Source organism: Mycena indigotica (assembly GCF_014461135.1).
Source record: "Mycena indigotica strain 171206Taipei chromosome Unknown Mind.scaff0009, whole genome shotgun sequence".
Taxonomy (NCBI): domain Eukaryota; kingdom Fungi; phylum Basidiomycota; class Agaricomycetes; order Agaricales; family Mycenaceae; genus Mycena; species Mycena indigotica.
The window spans coordinates 1,395,488-1,410,905 of NW_023503008.1; the positions used below are offsets into that span (position 1 = coordinate 1,395,488).

Sequence of the window (15,418 nt, forward strand, 5' to 3'; positions counted from 1 at the left end):
GGAGACAAACTGAAGCAGACGATTGAGATGGGTCAGAGTGTGGAGAAAGATGCGAGAGCTGGGAAGACAGACAGTTGACATGATGCAGGCCACGCTCGATTCTATTGAACTCTCCCAAGACCGTAAACACTGTGTACTATTATAATGCATTGTACCGTAACAATTCTGAAAGCAAGCGTGATACAGAAGCCTAGGTATACAGATGAAAAAGTGGATCCAAAAACCGTCCGTGAAAAACAACTCATGTGACCTCCAGCACGGAGGTCTCTAACAGGCGGAAGACTGTTGGATCCTTGCATTCCTCGGACCAACCAACAATCTCCCTCCAATTAGCTGCATTGGCTTCTTTCTCACCAGCGCCAGCAAAGATGCCCACCTCATCGTCGTTGAGGCCACGGAAGATGAGGAATAGACGAGTAAAGATACACGAATCGTGGGTGACGGCAATGTCGATGGCGGAAGCGACTCGGCTAGGAGAAAGGAATCGGTAGGCGATGTTTTTGTGAGCGGAGAAGGCAGATAAGTTGTTACTAGAAACATGATCAGGACCCAAAGCTAACAGAATCAACACTGAACTGACTTGATAAAATTCGTACGAGCATGTAGCGACATGCCCAACTGATCAAGAACATTCATCAGGTGGGGTATGAAATCCCGGAAAGACATGGCAAAGCCATTTCTGGGAGCGATATAGTCATTGGGGTCAATCATGCTGGGGTCCGGCCTGGTCAAGTCGTTAGATGGAGGACAGAGAGACGGGTAATACGGACATGGCTTCGTAATATAATGAGGTGGAGACCATTTCGCTTTCGAAATGCTCCAATGCACCACCAGGGTGGACTCGTAGGAAGTATTTGACCTTGTTCTCCGCGACATTCTCGGCTGGAGGCCACATAGTGCCGATTTTCCACAGCGGAGAGAATGTGAGCATGATGTCGCAGTATTGAACTGCTGGAGAGAGGACACTGAGGTTGCACTTGGCCGTGGTTGGCTTCGCAGCAACCGCCAATTTGGTCATGACGCGAGAATCAAACATGAATTCGGGGGAGTAATTTTCATTCGCGAGGCGTGTCCCGCTGAACTCCATCTTGTGGGTATCTCCTTGATGGACAATATCCAATTTGCCCCAAAACATGCCATCGACCATGGTGCCATCTTCCATTCGAGCCATATCGAGCTCATCGGAGTTGACCATAACATCGAGCGCAACGTGTTGTCCTGGCATGAGTTCGAGATTGAAAGCGGCAGGCATTTCCAAAACGGGCGGTGGCCTGTAAAAAAGACATTCGTGTCGCGTTAATAATGGTTGAGAAGCTTACGGGGTACTAGATACAAGAAAGACCGCCTTCAAAACGGGACACGAAAATTAAGGTAATAGTAGGAAATGATGACTCACGGAGGCTCATCCGGGGGTGGAGGTGCATCACTGACCACTTCGACGCGTAGACCAGGTACACCCATTATAGCGATTTGGTATGAGTCTTCGCCTGCGAGCTAGAAGCATTCAGAAGGGGCTGATTAAGCTCGGGAAACACCTACATAGATGTATGGACCGGCAACGAGACGCTGTGGACATTTAGTTTGAGTTGCGATTTGAGTTGGGGATGCTCACAGCGGCTTGCAGCGACGCGAACTCGACTGGGACGCGTAAACCAAAGACAGCATCAGGTGGAGGCTTGGTCCAGTCTCGTGCGACAGCTTCGAGCTCCTACGACACCGGGATAAGCAATGATACGGTGGCGATAGAGGAAAACACCAACCGCAAAAGTGGTTGGAAGCTAGGAATATATCAAAGGTTGAACAGGACTCGAGAGCAGAGGACGAACAACCCGGATTGTTTCCATGTCGCCATATGCCAAAGTTAGGAGACGTTGTCTTGCGAGGGCCATTTGGGCTTGTTTGTCGCGCATGTCGTCCTTGTTTTTGGGCTTGAATTTGCCCCAAAATGATTGGGAGGGCAAACTGGCGCTTGTTGATCTGTTATATAGGGCGAGCAGTTTGAAGAGATGGGGAGGGGACAAGGTGGGCGTACGCTGGAGAATGAAGCATGGCACAAGGCAGCCACGAGTTTTATAGATCCACAAGATAATCGTGTGCAAAGACCCACTGATGCGTGACAACGTGACAGACCACCAGAACACACCCGAAATGCTCCACCGGTTGGCCTTTTGAGCTTCAGCAGCGCCATAGATGTGCGATAACAATTCTACAGACGCGTCTTTTCGTTGCCCCGACGCGTCACTGCGGTGCGGCACGTGACGTCGGTGTCGATGAGCTTCAATCTCCCAGATGTTTCTCCACGCAAGTTAGAACCTCAAGCACAAATCGTGTGTTGAAATTATTTGCCGCCTGCCTGGAACATATACCTTGACAGCCATATCTCCCCGACTTTTATGAGTCGGCCAAGAAAAAAGGCCCAACCCGCCGAGCCAGTCGAGCCAGTGTTGCCCAAATTATCAGTCATTTCGGAGACTGACCACTCTCACAATCTCCAAGTAGTTGACGTAGAGCCAACGCCCAAGGAAGGCAGGGGTTCGGCTTGAGCATATCTTTTTGTCGCAATAATAATAATCCTATTATGCTTCACTTCCGACCACCATCTCGGTGTTTGCACCGGTCATGTCGTGTCTTAGCGGACCGTGTTGGACCTCCCCACCCCATCTCCAACATGCGCCCTGTAGTCTATGATGACGACGAGCCAACCTCTGCGCCTCGGGCTTATCATCCATATTCTCTTCACGAGTTTGACCCCACACCCAACACAAGTCCACACAAATTGCATTGGAAGCTGTTGAGGCAACAAAACGACCAGTTTCATCATGAATTCTGGATCGAAGTGAGTCGAAACACAGTCGTATAGTCAGATTGTTTAGTATTCGCAGAGCAACACTCGCTTTGAACGAGGGAAAATTGCGGCCTTGGCAGCCCTACCATCCACCGCGACCGCTCTCGATAAGGAACGAGCTCTGTCCGCCTTCTACAAACAATGGGTTACACAGGAGGAACCTCGAATCACTCGTTATACTGAAGAATGGCGACAGCGTAATTCAGCTGCTCTCAGCGTAGCCTTCCGTGCAGAATACCAGAAGCTGACTTCCCGCGTTTTGAAATTATTCAACAACTTTTAATGTACATTCCCCACGATCTCTCTAGCAGCGAGCTCTCGCACTCGCTCATACGCATCCTTTAAATCAAACTCGCCCAACTTGTCGCACTCCAGAGCGTAGTCTTGCAACAACGTCTCTACTTGCTCACTCGACAATCCTGGCCACCGGGACATAATTTCTGCCTCTGTTGGGGTCACCAGCGCCATATCCGGATCAGTATCGTAGCCTTCTGGAGGGTTGTCCAGCGCAAGCACTACACAGAGTGTGGCAAACAAAGCCGTAGATCGCAGTCGCTCCGTCAACTCATGGTCAGAAACGTTGGAGGTGCGGCGAATGGTGTCCCAGCTATCAGCCATTAGTCTAGGGCGAAGAGTCAGGAGTAAAAATTACTCGTCATGAATGTATATTCGTCTCCAAACCGATCTGAAAGCTGAGCTTCTCCGAGCCTCCGGAAGATTCTGATACTGTGTGAGACAATTGAGCGGTATTCACAGAGGTCGTTACCTGAGCCCGTGCAAGAAGATGAAGTGCTGTCGTATAATCTCCAAGCGTCGTCAGGTTGTCCTTGAGTGTCAGTAAATCCACCATGTCCTCCATTGTCAATGATTTTCCTTGTAACAGCTGATGGACCAAATCCTTGAATATCTGGCCAAACGTTCCAGTCGGTATATGTCGAACGAAACGCGGGGCCTACCAATGTCATCGACTTTTGTTCGGAAAGACGGGAGGCTTCGTTCTTGACGATGGCCTCAATCTGTGCGTCGAGAGACTGACGTCCACGTAAAGACTCGATAACCGGTCTGAATTCATCCATGATAGCTTGATGTACGCTAACAAAATCCAAATCGTTGTGGAAGCCTGCCATTATGGTCATTAGTGACAATAACTCAAAGAAACAAACGTACTGTCAAGCAAATCATCCTCCTCAAACTGGCTCCGTTCTTGCAGGTGAGCTAGATGGGCTAGTTTCCCGATACTCAACATTAGCTATGGAATGTCAGTTCAACGCCACGGCAACTTGAAGACGGACATGTTTAGTGTTCAATTGGGCGGTGGCATCGGACTCGGTCAGTAGGGCGACAGCCGCTTCTTCGTACCGACGTTGTTCAAGGTTGTGAATCCAAGAAATGGCATGCTGCTGTTCCGTGGCAAAAAATTTGTCGATATACACATTATGTGTGGCGTCCTGCGAGAAGAGGACCCGCAATTCCCCTGCTTCGTGTCAGCGTGACAACCGAGAGCACGTTCCAGACAAACCATGCTGAATGTACCACTTGTAAAGCTCATTAGTGAACTCTTCGTCGAATTTTTCAATGTAGGTTTGGATCTTCAGGGCATTTGGGTTCTTATGTGGTGGATAGACGTCCTCCTGGTGACACAAGGCCACAAGACTGCTAAAGTCGCGGTATTTTTCTGCCAACGTTAATGCGGCCGCTGCATGGCCATGTTTCCCTGACTTAGATCAGTCTACGGAATCATAACCCGAAATTTTGGCCACGCACGAAGAGTTTCAAAAATATCGGGCCTGAGGGAGCTGAATCGGTGCTTGAGCTCAGTCTGATCACGATCATGCCCAGAAGTTTCGCTGGCGATACGACTGCTTGCTGTCAGTTTATTTTGGATGATTTATATGGCAAGATAACTTGCCTCGCGAGCCAATCAAGACGCTCTTGAATACAACGGAACAACATGGTAGCGAGCTCTGGGAGTTGCCCAGTCAAGTATGATTGGTGAGGCAGCGCGGAATCAGCCTGTGGTGTGGTGTCCAAAATCCTCGTGCTCGTCTCGAACAATGCGAGAAGAACATCGATGAGCACAGGCTGACTGGTCCAAGCATCAATCATGGGCGGTGCTATGCCGTAGACACCAAGATTGTATTCTCGATACTCCGTCGCAGATCGAAGAGCGGTCTAGTTTGTAAGCTTAGACGACCCAAAGTGGAAGATAGCGGGCGCACTGAGATGACACGATTGGCCTCCGGGATTAGTTCTCTGATGTCGCGTCCACTGTTTTGCGCTAGTTTCGCAGTAACATCCGATATTTGAGAGAGAACAACCCCAAGATCGCTCACACGCAGACGGAAAAATGCGCGAACCAAATCTTCATGGTGGCCTTCCCCGATGCTTTCCATATAAAGCTCAATAACCTCGTTGAAAACACTCTCTGATCTGTAGCGCATTTAACCCAAATACTTGCATAGACAGCGAAGACACAACGAACGCGATAACCTCATTATGTTGCATCCAGAGCTGATACCCAGCATAGAGCTTTTCTGAATCTGTAGCCAGCCGTTGGCGACTTCTTTGTGACATCTGGAGTACTCGAATAAAAGAACGCATGAGCAATGAGAAAGAAATAGACCTTGCCCAAGACTGCATTGTCATTGATAAAATGGATCAGCCAGCTGAGACGTTCTTTTCGTGTTGTGAGTTGCGCCCCAAGGTCAGCGTTGCTCCGGACAACTTGTGGATCTGCGAAAATTAAGAAGCGCGAAGAAAGTATTGGCTGGACGGATACCTGAACGTAGAACTTCAGCGCTAAGCTGTTCGGCGCCTTGCATTAAACTTTCCGCGTCTATGGCAGGCGGAAAACTGAACTGGAGAGGGTTCTATGACACGTTAGTTATGGTATCAACAACTGGCTTGAGCTGAGCTACATCGGGAATTGAACCATAAACAATCGCCTGTGTCATGATTGACTTGATGAGACTCGAACGACCCGTCCTGGCTCGATGAGCAACAGAAAAGATGGCATGTACTCTTACTCGGAGTTGAAGTCCTGAATTGCCTCCATGTTGACCTGGGCTTTGATCATCGTGGCGGCAGTCATGATCAACAACGAGCTCTCATTGTGAATTACGCCCACACCCAATGTGCGGTCTGAGGTGGATTTGAGCTCGATGCGATCACTATATTGGGAGTCTCGCAAGTATAAGACTTATGCTAGAATGGATATGGCGCACATACCTCTGGAACACAGGGTCACCGCATCTCCAAACTGAACGCTTATTAGTTGACCATCTAGTAAGACTTGAACCCGGGGGTGCATTGGTGCCCCAGAGCCAGACGTCTAGCTGTCATTAGCTGAGCTGTAACGGATGAATTTGTTGACCTACGGTCTGGTAGGGGACATCGCGGACCGCATCCACTTTGAAGACTTCACCGAGATGGGACAGTTGCAGAAGGGCATATATTCTGCGTGCCTCCACACTCATAAGCTCCGTTTCTTCGATTCCCGCAAATGACACAAGTACGGTGAGTTTTCCCTCGCTGGGATGATTAAAATTAATTGTATCTTGGATGAAAAAGAGACGCACTGGTCGACAGTGAGATCAACAAATTCCAGATCTAGCCTGGCGTCATCATCTTCGACATTGGCGAGAGACTGTCTCAGGGCAGCCCTGGATATGGTAGAAATATCTTGGTCTAACAAGGGTTCCTCCCAACCCTCGGGTCTTATTTCCCACCTCTGGACACGGGTTTCGACAAGTGCCCACAGTTCACGACCTCCAGTAGGCGTCGGGCCCCCGAGGACGATTGAGTTGATATTCCCAAGCTCTGGGTTTATTCGGTTTGAGTGGAGTGACGCGGGTGAAAAGAATGGGATAAGTCGCGAGAGGGAAAGCCCCGTCGCTGGTCGCGAAAAAGCGTGCAAGGTGAGATGGTGCTTCCCTCCGGTGGATGTAAGTACCAGACGAAAGAGAAGCCCCGAGCTGGTGGAAAGGATGTACGTTTGTGGCTGTGGCAAGGAGCGTAAGAATGGGGGATTCGCAGCAAGGGAATGCCCACATCTGCGCGAATTAAATTTGTGACCTCATCATCGTCGGCCATTTCGAGCTGATTGGTCGAATAGTTCTGGCCACCAGCAAGGCCTATCCCAATACTATCCCAGAATCGAATTTCGCCCGAGACAGACACGAGCATCAAACCCGGTTCCCGAGCAGATGTGTAGGGAACAAGACCATGGAATGGTGGTGTGCTGGAGTTCTCGTCTTGAGGACAGGCAAAAATATAGCAAGTTGGGATACCCTTGAGAGCCTAAAACGAGTTCGATGGAGTTTGTGGAGACAGTATAACCCACACCTGGACATGTTGCCAAACGAAACAAGTCTGCACAGATGCGACTAAAGCAAAACCAGTCTCCGTGTCAATCGCACCGGTGTACGCCTCCGCAAAGAAATCTTCGTAGAGAAACATCAGGATTCGCGAGAAGAAGGAAATAGAATGGAATAACCTGCGTTTTTGAGGATTTGCTTAACCTCAGCTGGAAGAGCAGCATAGAAAGAGATAGTGAGCTCGTTAGATTTAGCAAATAACGTGTCAGCGGTGGGCCGCTGGAGCAAACTCCGGTCAGACACGACAGAGTCTACTTCCATCGCGGAGACAATGGAATCATTGCCGAATGGTGTTGCTCGTGAAGGGGTTGCAAGGCGCGATATTGGGTGGTGCAGGCGATGAGGTGGGGAGTTCTGAAATGGTCGATGGCGCATGGAGCGACGCGGCACAGGCGACGGTGAAAAACTGGCCATGGTGTTCGTGAGCGCGTTTGTCACACTGTTTGTCACAGCTTGTGGACTGATACAATGTTACAAGTATTGATAGTAGAGGACCATACAACAGTGATAATAATACGAGGCGAGCACTATTGCACGCCTTCAGATAATAGTAATGTCAGACAACGTCCCTCATTTAGTGGTGGTCGCCGACGAGAACTTGGTGACCGACTTGGTGCCTAACAAACACAGTCAACTAACGAGCTATGTACAAGAGAACGACGGGGGCATACCTTCACTGATAGCATGCTTCGCCAATTCTCCAGGTAGAATGAGGCGAACACTCGTCTGAATTTCGCGCGACGAGATCGTTGACTTCTTCGAGTACTGGGCCAATTCTAAGTGCGAAACAGTTAGGCACGGAAAGCAATTGGATCGTAACAGGTACGCACTCGACGCTTCTGTGGCAATACGCTCAAAGATGTCGTTCACAAACGAGTTCAGGATCGCCATGGCCTTGTTCGAGATACCAGTGTCAGGGTGGACTTGCTTCAACACTAGAATAACGCGTCAACCATGCCACCTTCCAACACCCCCAATGACCAACATACCCTTGTAGATGTAGGACGAGTACGTCTCCTTGCGGACCTTCTTGCGCTTCTTCTTCTCGCCGTCAGCAGCTGGTGCTGCCGATTTCTTGGTGGCGGTTTTCTTCCCGGCCTTCGAGCCTTCACTCTATCCAATCGTAAGTCGACCCATACAGTGCATTATCGCTCGAGCTAGGTACCTTGGCGGGAGCTTTGCCAGCAGTCGATGCAGGTGCTTTTCCAGCGGTGGATGCGGGCTGTAGAGCATCGTTAGCCATTACATTGCAATATCATCACTGTGCTTCGACCTTAGGTGCCATTGATCGTCTTGAAGTTGGAAGCGAGGTGGTGGTTTGAGGAAGAAGAGTGAACGCTGAGTTGCTTGGTGGTGGTTGCCTTTTAAAGGGTCACCGTCTTCTCACGATCACGCTGACAATCAACGACGCGTTGGAACGTGACTTGGCGATAAGATAACAGTAAAATTGCTAACCTTGCCTCTGGTTTAGGCTTAACGACCATTCTATCCGCTCATAATCATCCGGATGCTCTCGTCTCCCACATTTTACAAACTACGATCCATTCACAATCCCTCACCCCAATCAAATCAAAGTTTAATCAAAGTTTAGTCATCGTAAATGACACATCAGCACTTCTCTTCCATGCTCATGATTCGTCTTCGTTTGCAGACTCGGAACGGTACTTTCACTTCGTTGTCGTATGCAGACGACCAGCTTCGGATACAGAATGGTCAACATACTTCACCCCCAGCTTCTTCATGTTTGACTATGTTCTAGCCCGTACGCTCAGCCTCCCCTTGCGCCAAGTTATTACCGCAAAGCGTACTGGGCGGTCGCTGCAGCTTTCCTATATCATCAAAAATAAGTCTATGTCGCTTCAACAGCTAAGCGGTACCGTTGAAGAGGTGGCTGACGACGTCCTGGACGCCTGGATAGACACACTCCTCCACATGGCCTATGACGGTTAGTCCGTTCTTCACTGCGGCCAGCTTAGTTCTCAGTGCTCGGGAGACGTCGGGGCTAAACGCGGTCGTCGACTAAAGGTAGTCGTTAATCCTCATGGCGGAACGGTGCGCACGCGACTCTGATGTTGATACTTTTTAACAAGGAGAACTAGAAAAAGGCAGTCGGAATCTTCAACAAGACCATCGAGCCAATATTACGGGCTGCTGAATGTTCGTTAGATGTTATTCGTATGCCTCTTCAATGCTCAAAATGGAACCCGCTGATTCAAATGCAGAAACTACGCGTCGCGGACATGCCTATGACATCGCGAAAACGCTGACCCTGTCGGACTATGATGCGATAGTGGTTGTATCTGGTGACGGTCTCATTCATGAGATTCTAAATGGACTAGCAAACCATGAACACCCTATCAAGGCGTTAAGCATTCCATTGGCTCCCATTCCCACTGGGACTGGCAATGGTTTATCGCTCAACTTGCTTGGCTTCGAAGTCAATGATTATATAGACAAGCACACCATTACTGAATACGGCTTAGGACGGTTTCGATGTTTGTGCTGCCGCACTCAATGTCGTGAAAGGTGGGCGAATCGGCTGCAGGAAGGCTGGTTCTGACACAGGGTAGGGCTTCCCATGAAAATCGACTTGTTGTCAGTGGTTCAAAATGGCAAGCGAACTATTTCCTTCATGTCTCAAGCCATGGGCTTAATGGCCGACGCGGATATCGGCACTGAGCATCTACGTTGGATGGGTGAAGCGCGCTTCACCTACGGGCTGCTTCGTGGTTGTGAGAATACTTCATAGTTTCATCAGGATACCTCACTGATTGTCTGTTAGTGCTTCGTTTCAAGCCGTGTCCAATTCAGCTCTCATATAAAGCCTTTGAAACCGACAAAGACAAAATGTACGAAAGCCTCCAAAAGCGCAAGACAAATCCTTCGTCCACAACACCCACAACGGATGCAGAATCAACACAGTTACCTGAACTGAAATATGTTTCAAATGACGATGACTGGACTGTGGTCGAAGAGCCGCTTCTCTATGTGCTGGCTGGGAAAGGGCCGTATATTGGCCGGTAGGTTTTACTAATTCAATTTTCATCGTGTCCTCCTGAAAATTGTAGGGATTACATGTCTTTTCCCGTCTCAGTACCGGACGATGGCCTTATGGATATCGTGCTTCAGACTATGGTTCGCAAACAAGCATCCCAGTGAATTTTATGCCAATAATGTCCATCCTAGGCCGTTTCCAGAGGACAAATTATTACTAATATTGGCGGCGCCGCCAAGGGCGAAGTGTATTGGCACCCCAGTGTAACGTCAAAGTCGATTCCTTGAAGCTTCACTTCTCATCTACGTATTAGATTCGGTACGTCAAGGCTCACGCCTACCGCGTTAAACCACTCTCCAAAAATGGCGCACTAGCGGTGGACGGCGAAATCTTTCCATTTGAAGAATTTCAAGTCGAAACGCACCCCAAACTGGGCAACCTGCTAAGTTTATACGGCTCTTACGTTGCTGACTTTGCCCAGAAAAAGACATGCAACAAAGCATCGTGATCATAATATATATACCTTAGACCCAACCATTTGTCCAGTTCCTTTCTGTGAAATCTTTGAAGAAGGCACCGGTGATCGGTGGTTTGCGGATTATTGGATGTAGCACTCTGGCAGCGCCGTCTTGCCACGATAACGGGACGTCAAATTCCTCTTGACCATTCTTTCCGTTGTGAGTTACGCTGTGTTGGTGACTCAGATAGCCAGGGTCAACACTGTTGATGTAAACGCGTTGACCGCGGAATTCTTCAGCAAGAGTTTGGGTGCACATGTTGAGGGCAGCCTGCGTAAGACGTTGAGTAAAGGGAATCTAACGTGAACTTGAAACCTTGGCCATGTTGGTGTGAACGTGGGCAGCTGTCCTTCGGTTTCCCTCGATTTCGAACATGCCTTCGCGAGAGGACACGTTTATAATGTGGGTGTCGGTATTGTGTAGCATCATACGCACACATTCGCGTATTAGGATGAAGGGGCAAACAGCATTGATGGCAAGTACATCCAAGAGTTCTTGATAGGTGAAATCACAGTAGCGCGATTCCCAAGCATTTCCAGGATGTGGTGTAGTAACCAAGGCATTGTCGATCGCCGCAAGAGCGTGATGGTCTGCGGTTATTAGCCTCTGCTCGTTGGCAATGAGTCGCTGATATTCAGGTTCGGGTATTGGCACAGTAAGAGCGGCATTGTTGATCAGAATGTCTAATCGGCCACTGCTGGTGGTCTTGCAGATACCATGGATCGCTTCGAGGGCTTTCTGGATCGAAGAAGGGGAAGTAAAGTCGGCTTGGAGAATATGCAATTGCGCACACCACAGTTCATAGTCGCTTTCAAGCATGTAGCGTGTTAAAGCATCTTCAGGGAAGCGGGTCGTCACGATAACAGAGGACGCGCCACCACGAAGCAGCGCAAGAGCAACTGAGTAACCCAAGTTGATGCGACCACCAGTTACTAAAGCCGATTTCTGGTGAAAGAGATCAGGAACCGCAATATCTGCCCTCCTTGCAGCATTAAACGTGGTGCAAATTTCACAGAGCGGGGGAGCCTCTGGAGTTATGTCGTATTCTCGTTGGCGACGACTGAACGAATACAGTTAACCGACGAAATATGATGAGCTACACTTTCGAACCAGATGTAGCATCGAGAAAACAGCTTCCTTGGCGTATTGGGTTTGAAGTATCGTCCTGCTGCGATGTCCTTGGCGAGGATTCGGATTCGATTGGCTTTCTGCATAGGGATCCCTCCCAAACCGTGGGCCATAATGTGGCTCAGAACACGTAGAGTCGTATCAGCGTCCTCATCTGAGATGTAAGGTGGTAGCTGTGACATTGTGGTGGTCGCAGAGAAAGAAAGAGTGTACTTGAGTGCTCCTGTTCATCGAGAATCAGATCAAATCATATCAAGTCACTTGAACTCACACGATGATCTTCTCGTCCTAACCTCAACCGGAAATTATGGTTTCTGTTGTACGGCGCTTTCACTCGGTTTTGGCATCCAGCCAACTGGCAGCTCTCGAAAGCTACATCCGAGCGCCCAAGCGACTCGTGCTTGAAGACAAGTTCAGTGTCGAAAAAGTCTCCGATTTATTGATTTCCATTCCCACTCGAGATGGCACCCGTCGCCCTTACCAGCCACCCAAGTCTGGCGACCTAGTGGGAAATGGCTGGCATCTAGCCTTTTTTCATCCCAGAACACCCGAAAGCCAGCTTGCAGAAGACGGCACGGATGGCGTCGTCGAATTCGGACCACCAAGTCCGTTTACTCGACGAATGTGGGTCAGTGGCCGCATATGCTGGGATGTGAATCATCCACTGCGCGTCGGAGACAAAGCCATTTCCACTTCGCATTTTGGATCTGTCCAAAAGAAAGGCTTTGAAACCAGCAATCCCATGGTCTTCGTCACACAGAAGATAAATATAACGACCGCGGGGCAATCAACCTCTTCGATAACCGAAGAAAGGTCGCATGTATATGTGGGCGAGTCCGTAGCTCCCTCTTCAACTCCGCGAGTGGGTAAGTTGAAGCAACCGCCGAGTGTAAGATTCTCAGCTAGTCATCCATAGTCAGAGACATCCCAGCCACTTCAGACTTTTCTTTTGGTTTTACTCCGACGCTTACGACTCTTTTCCGTTTCTCAGCTCTCATGTTCAACGCCCACCTCATTCACCTTGATTTAGACTGGGCCCAGGCAAAACGCGGCTACCCAGGTTAGCAGGCCCACACAATCACACGCTTCTAACCCTTTCGCTAGAGAGGCTTGTTCATGGTCCACTCACAGCACTGATGATGCTCGAAGCCGCCCAGTTGCACAAACCGGAGGCGGAGATCATTGAATTCGACTATCGTGCTCGGAATCCCATGATAGTGAATGAAGGGCTCACATTTAATGTGAAATGGGGAGAGGACAATACTGCGGTGTTGTGGTGCGCGAACGAAAAGGGTGTTGTCGGTATGACTGGGGCGATCAAGATACGCGGTACCAAACTGTGACTTAGCACACGTGATCACATAGTAACGCGTCTTGTTTATCCAAACTTAAACCCAAACCACCATCTCGCCCAGAACCAATAATGGCACCGAAGGTTGGATGCTCTTGCTAATGCTTCAGTCCATTAGTTAATTGTATTCCGCAGCCCGCATCCACCGCTGGAAAAGCACCTGCATCGACTGCTGGCAAAGCTCCCGCCAAGGTACCTAGCTCGAGCGATAATGCACTGTATGGGTCGACTTACGATTGGATAGAGTGAAGGCTCGAAGGCCGGGAAGAAAACCGCCACCAAGAAATCGGCAGCACCAGCTGCTGACGGCGAGAAGAAGAAGCGCAAGAAGGTCCGCAAGGAGACGTACTCGTCCTACATCTACAAGGGTATGTTGGTCATTGGGGGTGTTGGAAGGTGGCATGGTTGACGCGTTATTCTAGTGTTGAAGCAAGTCCACCCTGACACTGGTATCTCGAACAAGGCCATGGCGATCCTGAACTCGTTTGTGAACGACATCTTTGAGCGTATTGCCACAGAAGCGTCGAGTGCGTACCTGTTACGATCCAATTGCTTTCCGTGCCTAACTGTTTCGCACTTAGAATTGGCCCAGTACTCGAAGAAGTCAACGATCTCGTCGCGCGAAATTCAGACGAGTGTTCGCCTCATTCTACCTGGAGAATTGGCGAAGCATGCTATCAGTGAAGGTATGCCACCGCCGTTCTCTTGTACATAGCTCGTTAGTTGACTGTGTTTGTTAGGCACCAAGTCGGTCACTAAGTTCTCGTCGGCGACTACCACCAAGTGAGGAATGTCGTCTTGGACATCCCCTTCGTATCATTATTATCGTCCTGTTTTTCTTGTAATTGTAAACACAAGCAATCCATTGACTAGTCAAACATCTGGGCGAGGATTTTTGGCAGGAACAAGGCTAAAAGCCTAAGACACATAAATCAGGTGAATAGCAAAGTTGGTGCAGCGCACCGTATTTGTTGCCGGCCTCTTTTCGATTGCGCTTTCCCTCTGCGATCTTTTCCTCCAGTGCCTCTCTGTTGGCGTAGGCTTGATGCAGCATTGTGGCCAACTGGTGACGCGAATTCGCTATCCTACTTGATTTGGAGGCCTATCAACAGTTCAGAGTGTTTCAACCACAAGAGGAAGAATGCTAACCGTGAGCTTGATGTTTGGTGCAGACGGCCCACTCCCGCCCATCGTCATCGCTTTCCTGGTCTCTCGTTCGTGGAACTCCTTCTTAGCCTTCTCTCTCTCCTTCTCCGCGTTTATTTCTTCCACCTCGGCATTGTCGAGCTCCTCGAAACCTTTGACCTTCCCTTTCTCCAGCGCGCGGACGTGTGCGTCGTATTCGGCTTGCCACTTCTTGGTAAATTTCGCATAATAGGCCGGATCATAGGCCGCCCAAGTGCCGGAGGGGAGGGTGTAGTATCCAGGATATGGGTCATTTGGGGTCGGCTCTGGGGGCTCGAATTTGGGGATGTTTGGCGCAGATGAGACTGAGGGACGGGAAACAGACAACTCAGGCGTCGCCGTGGACTGGGGTATTGACGGTCCTGCTGGTGCACGTGTAAATCGATGCAAAGCAGTGTAAAATAGAAGACATACCGAGCGAAAAGAAATCGACATTGGACTGGACTGCCCGCGTCGACGATGCTTTGCTGCCGCTTGCACCATCCTCCAGATTGACATTTGTCTTCCCCTTCGTCAAAGAAGTTGGTCGGAACGCAATCGACTCGCTCTTTTCCGGCTTGGCCGTCTCAAAGTCCAACGCTGGGGCTGCGCCACCACCTAATGTTCGTTGGGGAGCAGGCAGGATTGGATTCTTTTCTTTAGGTGCGGGTAGCATTGACAATAGCAACGATTTCCCAGCGCCGGGCTCTAGTCTCGCTTTCTTTGCGGGCGGCCGTTCTCCGTCCAGGTCATCATCTTCAACTGCTGGAGAAAGCGCAGGTAGGCCGATCGTGATTTTCTTTGGCGGCCGTTTCTTGGGGGCTGGGGCTGGGGTCGGGGCAGCAGCAGGCTTGGTTTGGACATCCTCTGCCTCGCTTTCGTGCTCGCTATCGCTGCCGTAGTCGCCGAGTCCAAGGTTCATGGTGGTGGTTGATGTCTAAGCTGGAATTATTGCTACGATTTCTATTGTACGACAAGATTTTGTGAGTTGGATGCCTATTGTAATGTTGCCAACTGCAGTCTATTTCCAAGTCCATGGGG

General features: G+C 49.7%; 8 protein-coding genes across 8 annotated transcripts; 3 read left to right on the plus strand and 5 right to left on the minus strand.

The window, feature by feature from the left end:
* Window positions 1–241: 241 nt before the first annotated feature.
* On the minus strand, window positions 242–2,049 carry MIND_01028300 (uncharacterized protein; the record flags this gene model as incomplete). Its single annotated transcript, XM_037366872.1, has 9 exons — window positions 242–530; window positions 581–724; window positions 771–1,271; window positions 1,397–1,494; window positions 1,540–1,566; window positions 1,613–1,708; window positions 1,761–1,778; window positions 1,827–1,977; window positions 2,033–2,049. 9 exons carry the CDS (start codon window positions 2,047–2,049, stop codon window positions 242–244), a joined length of 1,341 nt encoding a protein of 446 aa, XP_037216266.1.
* Window positions 2,050–2,578: 529 nt separating this feature from the next.
* Window positions 2,579–3,128, plus strand: MIND_01028400 (uncharacterized protein; the record flags this gene model as incomplete). Its single annotated transcript, XM_037366873.1, has 2 exons — window positions 2,579–2,836; window positions 2,883–3,128. 2 exons carry the CDS (start codon window positions 2,579–2,581, stop codon window positions 3,126–3,128), a joined length of 504 nt encoding a protein of 167 aa, XP_037216267.1.
* Window positions 3,125–7,635, minus strand: MIND_01028500 (Methyltransferase type 11; the record flags this gene model as incomplete). Its single annotated transcript, XM_037366874.1, has 21 exons — window positions 3,125–3,452; window positions 3,498–3,565; window positions 3,612–3,752; window positions 3,802–3,965; window positions 4,013–4,094; window positions 4,138–4,319; window positions 4,365–4,563; window positions 4,610–4,711; window positions 4,751–5,017; window positions 5,065–5,275; window positions 5,328–5,419; window positions 5,469–5,578; window positions 5,625–5,715; window positions 5,764–5,830; window positions 5,872–6,028; window positions 6,074–6,176; window positions 6,223–6,376; window positions 6,424–6,845; window positions 6,896–7,144; window positions 7,190–7,287; window positions 7,341–7,635. 21 exons carry the CDS (start codon window positions 7,633–7,635, stop codon window positions 3,125–3,127), a joined length of 3,582 nt encoding a protein of 1,193 aa, XP_037216268.1.
* Window positions 7,636–7,791: 156 nt separating this feature from the next.
* On the minus strand, window positions 7,792–8,584 carry MIND_01028600 (Histone H2B; the record flags this gene model as incomplete). Its single annotated transcript, XM_037366875.1, has 6 exons — window positions 8,495–8,584; window positions 8,387–8,443; window positions 8,211–8,334; window positions 8,052–8,156; window positions 7,893–7,997; window positions 7,792–7,838 (listed from the first exon to the last, which is right to left on the minus strand). Exons 1-6 carry the CDS (start codon window positions 8,504–8,506, stop codon window positions 7,792–7,794), a joined length of 450 nt encoding a protein of 149 aa, XP_037216269.1. The 5' UTR covers window positions 8,507–8,584.
* Window positions 8,585–8,845: 261 nt separating this feature from the next.
* Window positions 8,846–10,724, plus strand: MIND_01028700 (DAGKc domain-containing protein; the record flags this gene model as incomplete). The annotated part of the gene is made up of 11 exons (XM_037366876.1): window positions 8,846–8,933; window positions 8,981–9,166; window positions 9,215–9,273; window positions 9,321–9,396; window positions 9,444–9,658; window positions 9,705–9,747; window positions 9,792–9,953; window positions 10,004–10,241; window positions 10,290–10,356; window positions 10,408–10,479; window positions 10,530–10,724. The coding sequence occupies 11 exons, from the start codon at window positions 8,846–8,848 to the stop codon at window positions 10,722–10,724; spliced, it is 1,401 nt and encodes a 466-aa protein (XP_037216270.1).
* A 16-nt stretch (window positions 10,725–10,740) lies between these two features.
* MIND_01028800 (Short-chain dehydrogenase/reductase family protein) lies at window positions 10,741–12,044 on the minus strand (the record flags this gene model as incomplete). The annotated part of the gene is made up of 3 exons (XM_037366877.1): window positions 10,741–11,004; window positions 11,050–11,794; window positions 11,845–12,044. The coding sequence occupies 3 exons, from the start codon at window positions 12,042–12,044 to the stop codon at window positions 10,741–10,743; spliced, it is 1,209 nt and encodes a 402-aa protein (XP_037216271.1).
* A 125-nt stretch (window positions 12,045–12,169) lies between these two features.
* MIND_01028900 (Histone H2B) lies at window positions 12,170–14,000 on the plus strand (the record flags this gene model as incomplete). The annotated part of the gene is made up of 9 exons (XM_037366878.1): window positions 12,170–12,728; window positions 12,779–12,922; window positions 12,967–13,191; window positions 13,278–13,297; window positions 13,349–13,405; window positions 13,458–13,581; window positions 13,636–13,740; window positions 13,795–13,899; window positions 13,954–14,000. The coding sequence occupies 9 exons, from the start codon at window positions 12,170–12,172 to the stop codon at window positions 13,998–14,000; spliced, it is 1,386 nt and encodes a 461-aa protein (XP_037216272.1).
* Window positions 14,001–14,123: 123 nt separating this feature from the next.
* MIND_01029000 (uncharacterized protein) lies at window positions 14,124–15,299 on the minus strand (the record flags this gene model as incomplete). The annotated part of the gene is made up of 4 exons (XM_037366879.1): window positions 14,124–14,131; window positions 14,177–14,315; window positions 14,363–14,763; window positions 14,813–15,299. The coding sequence occupies 4 exons, from the start codon at window positions 15,297–15,299 to the stop codon at window positions 14,124–14,126; spliced, it is 1,035 nt and encodes a 344-aa protein (XP_037216273.1).
* Window positions 15,300–15,418: the final 119 nt, after the last annotated feature.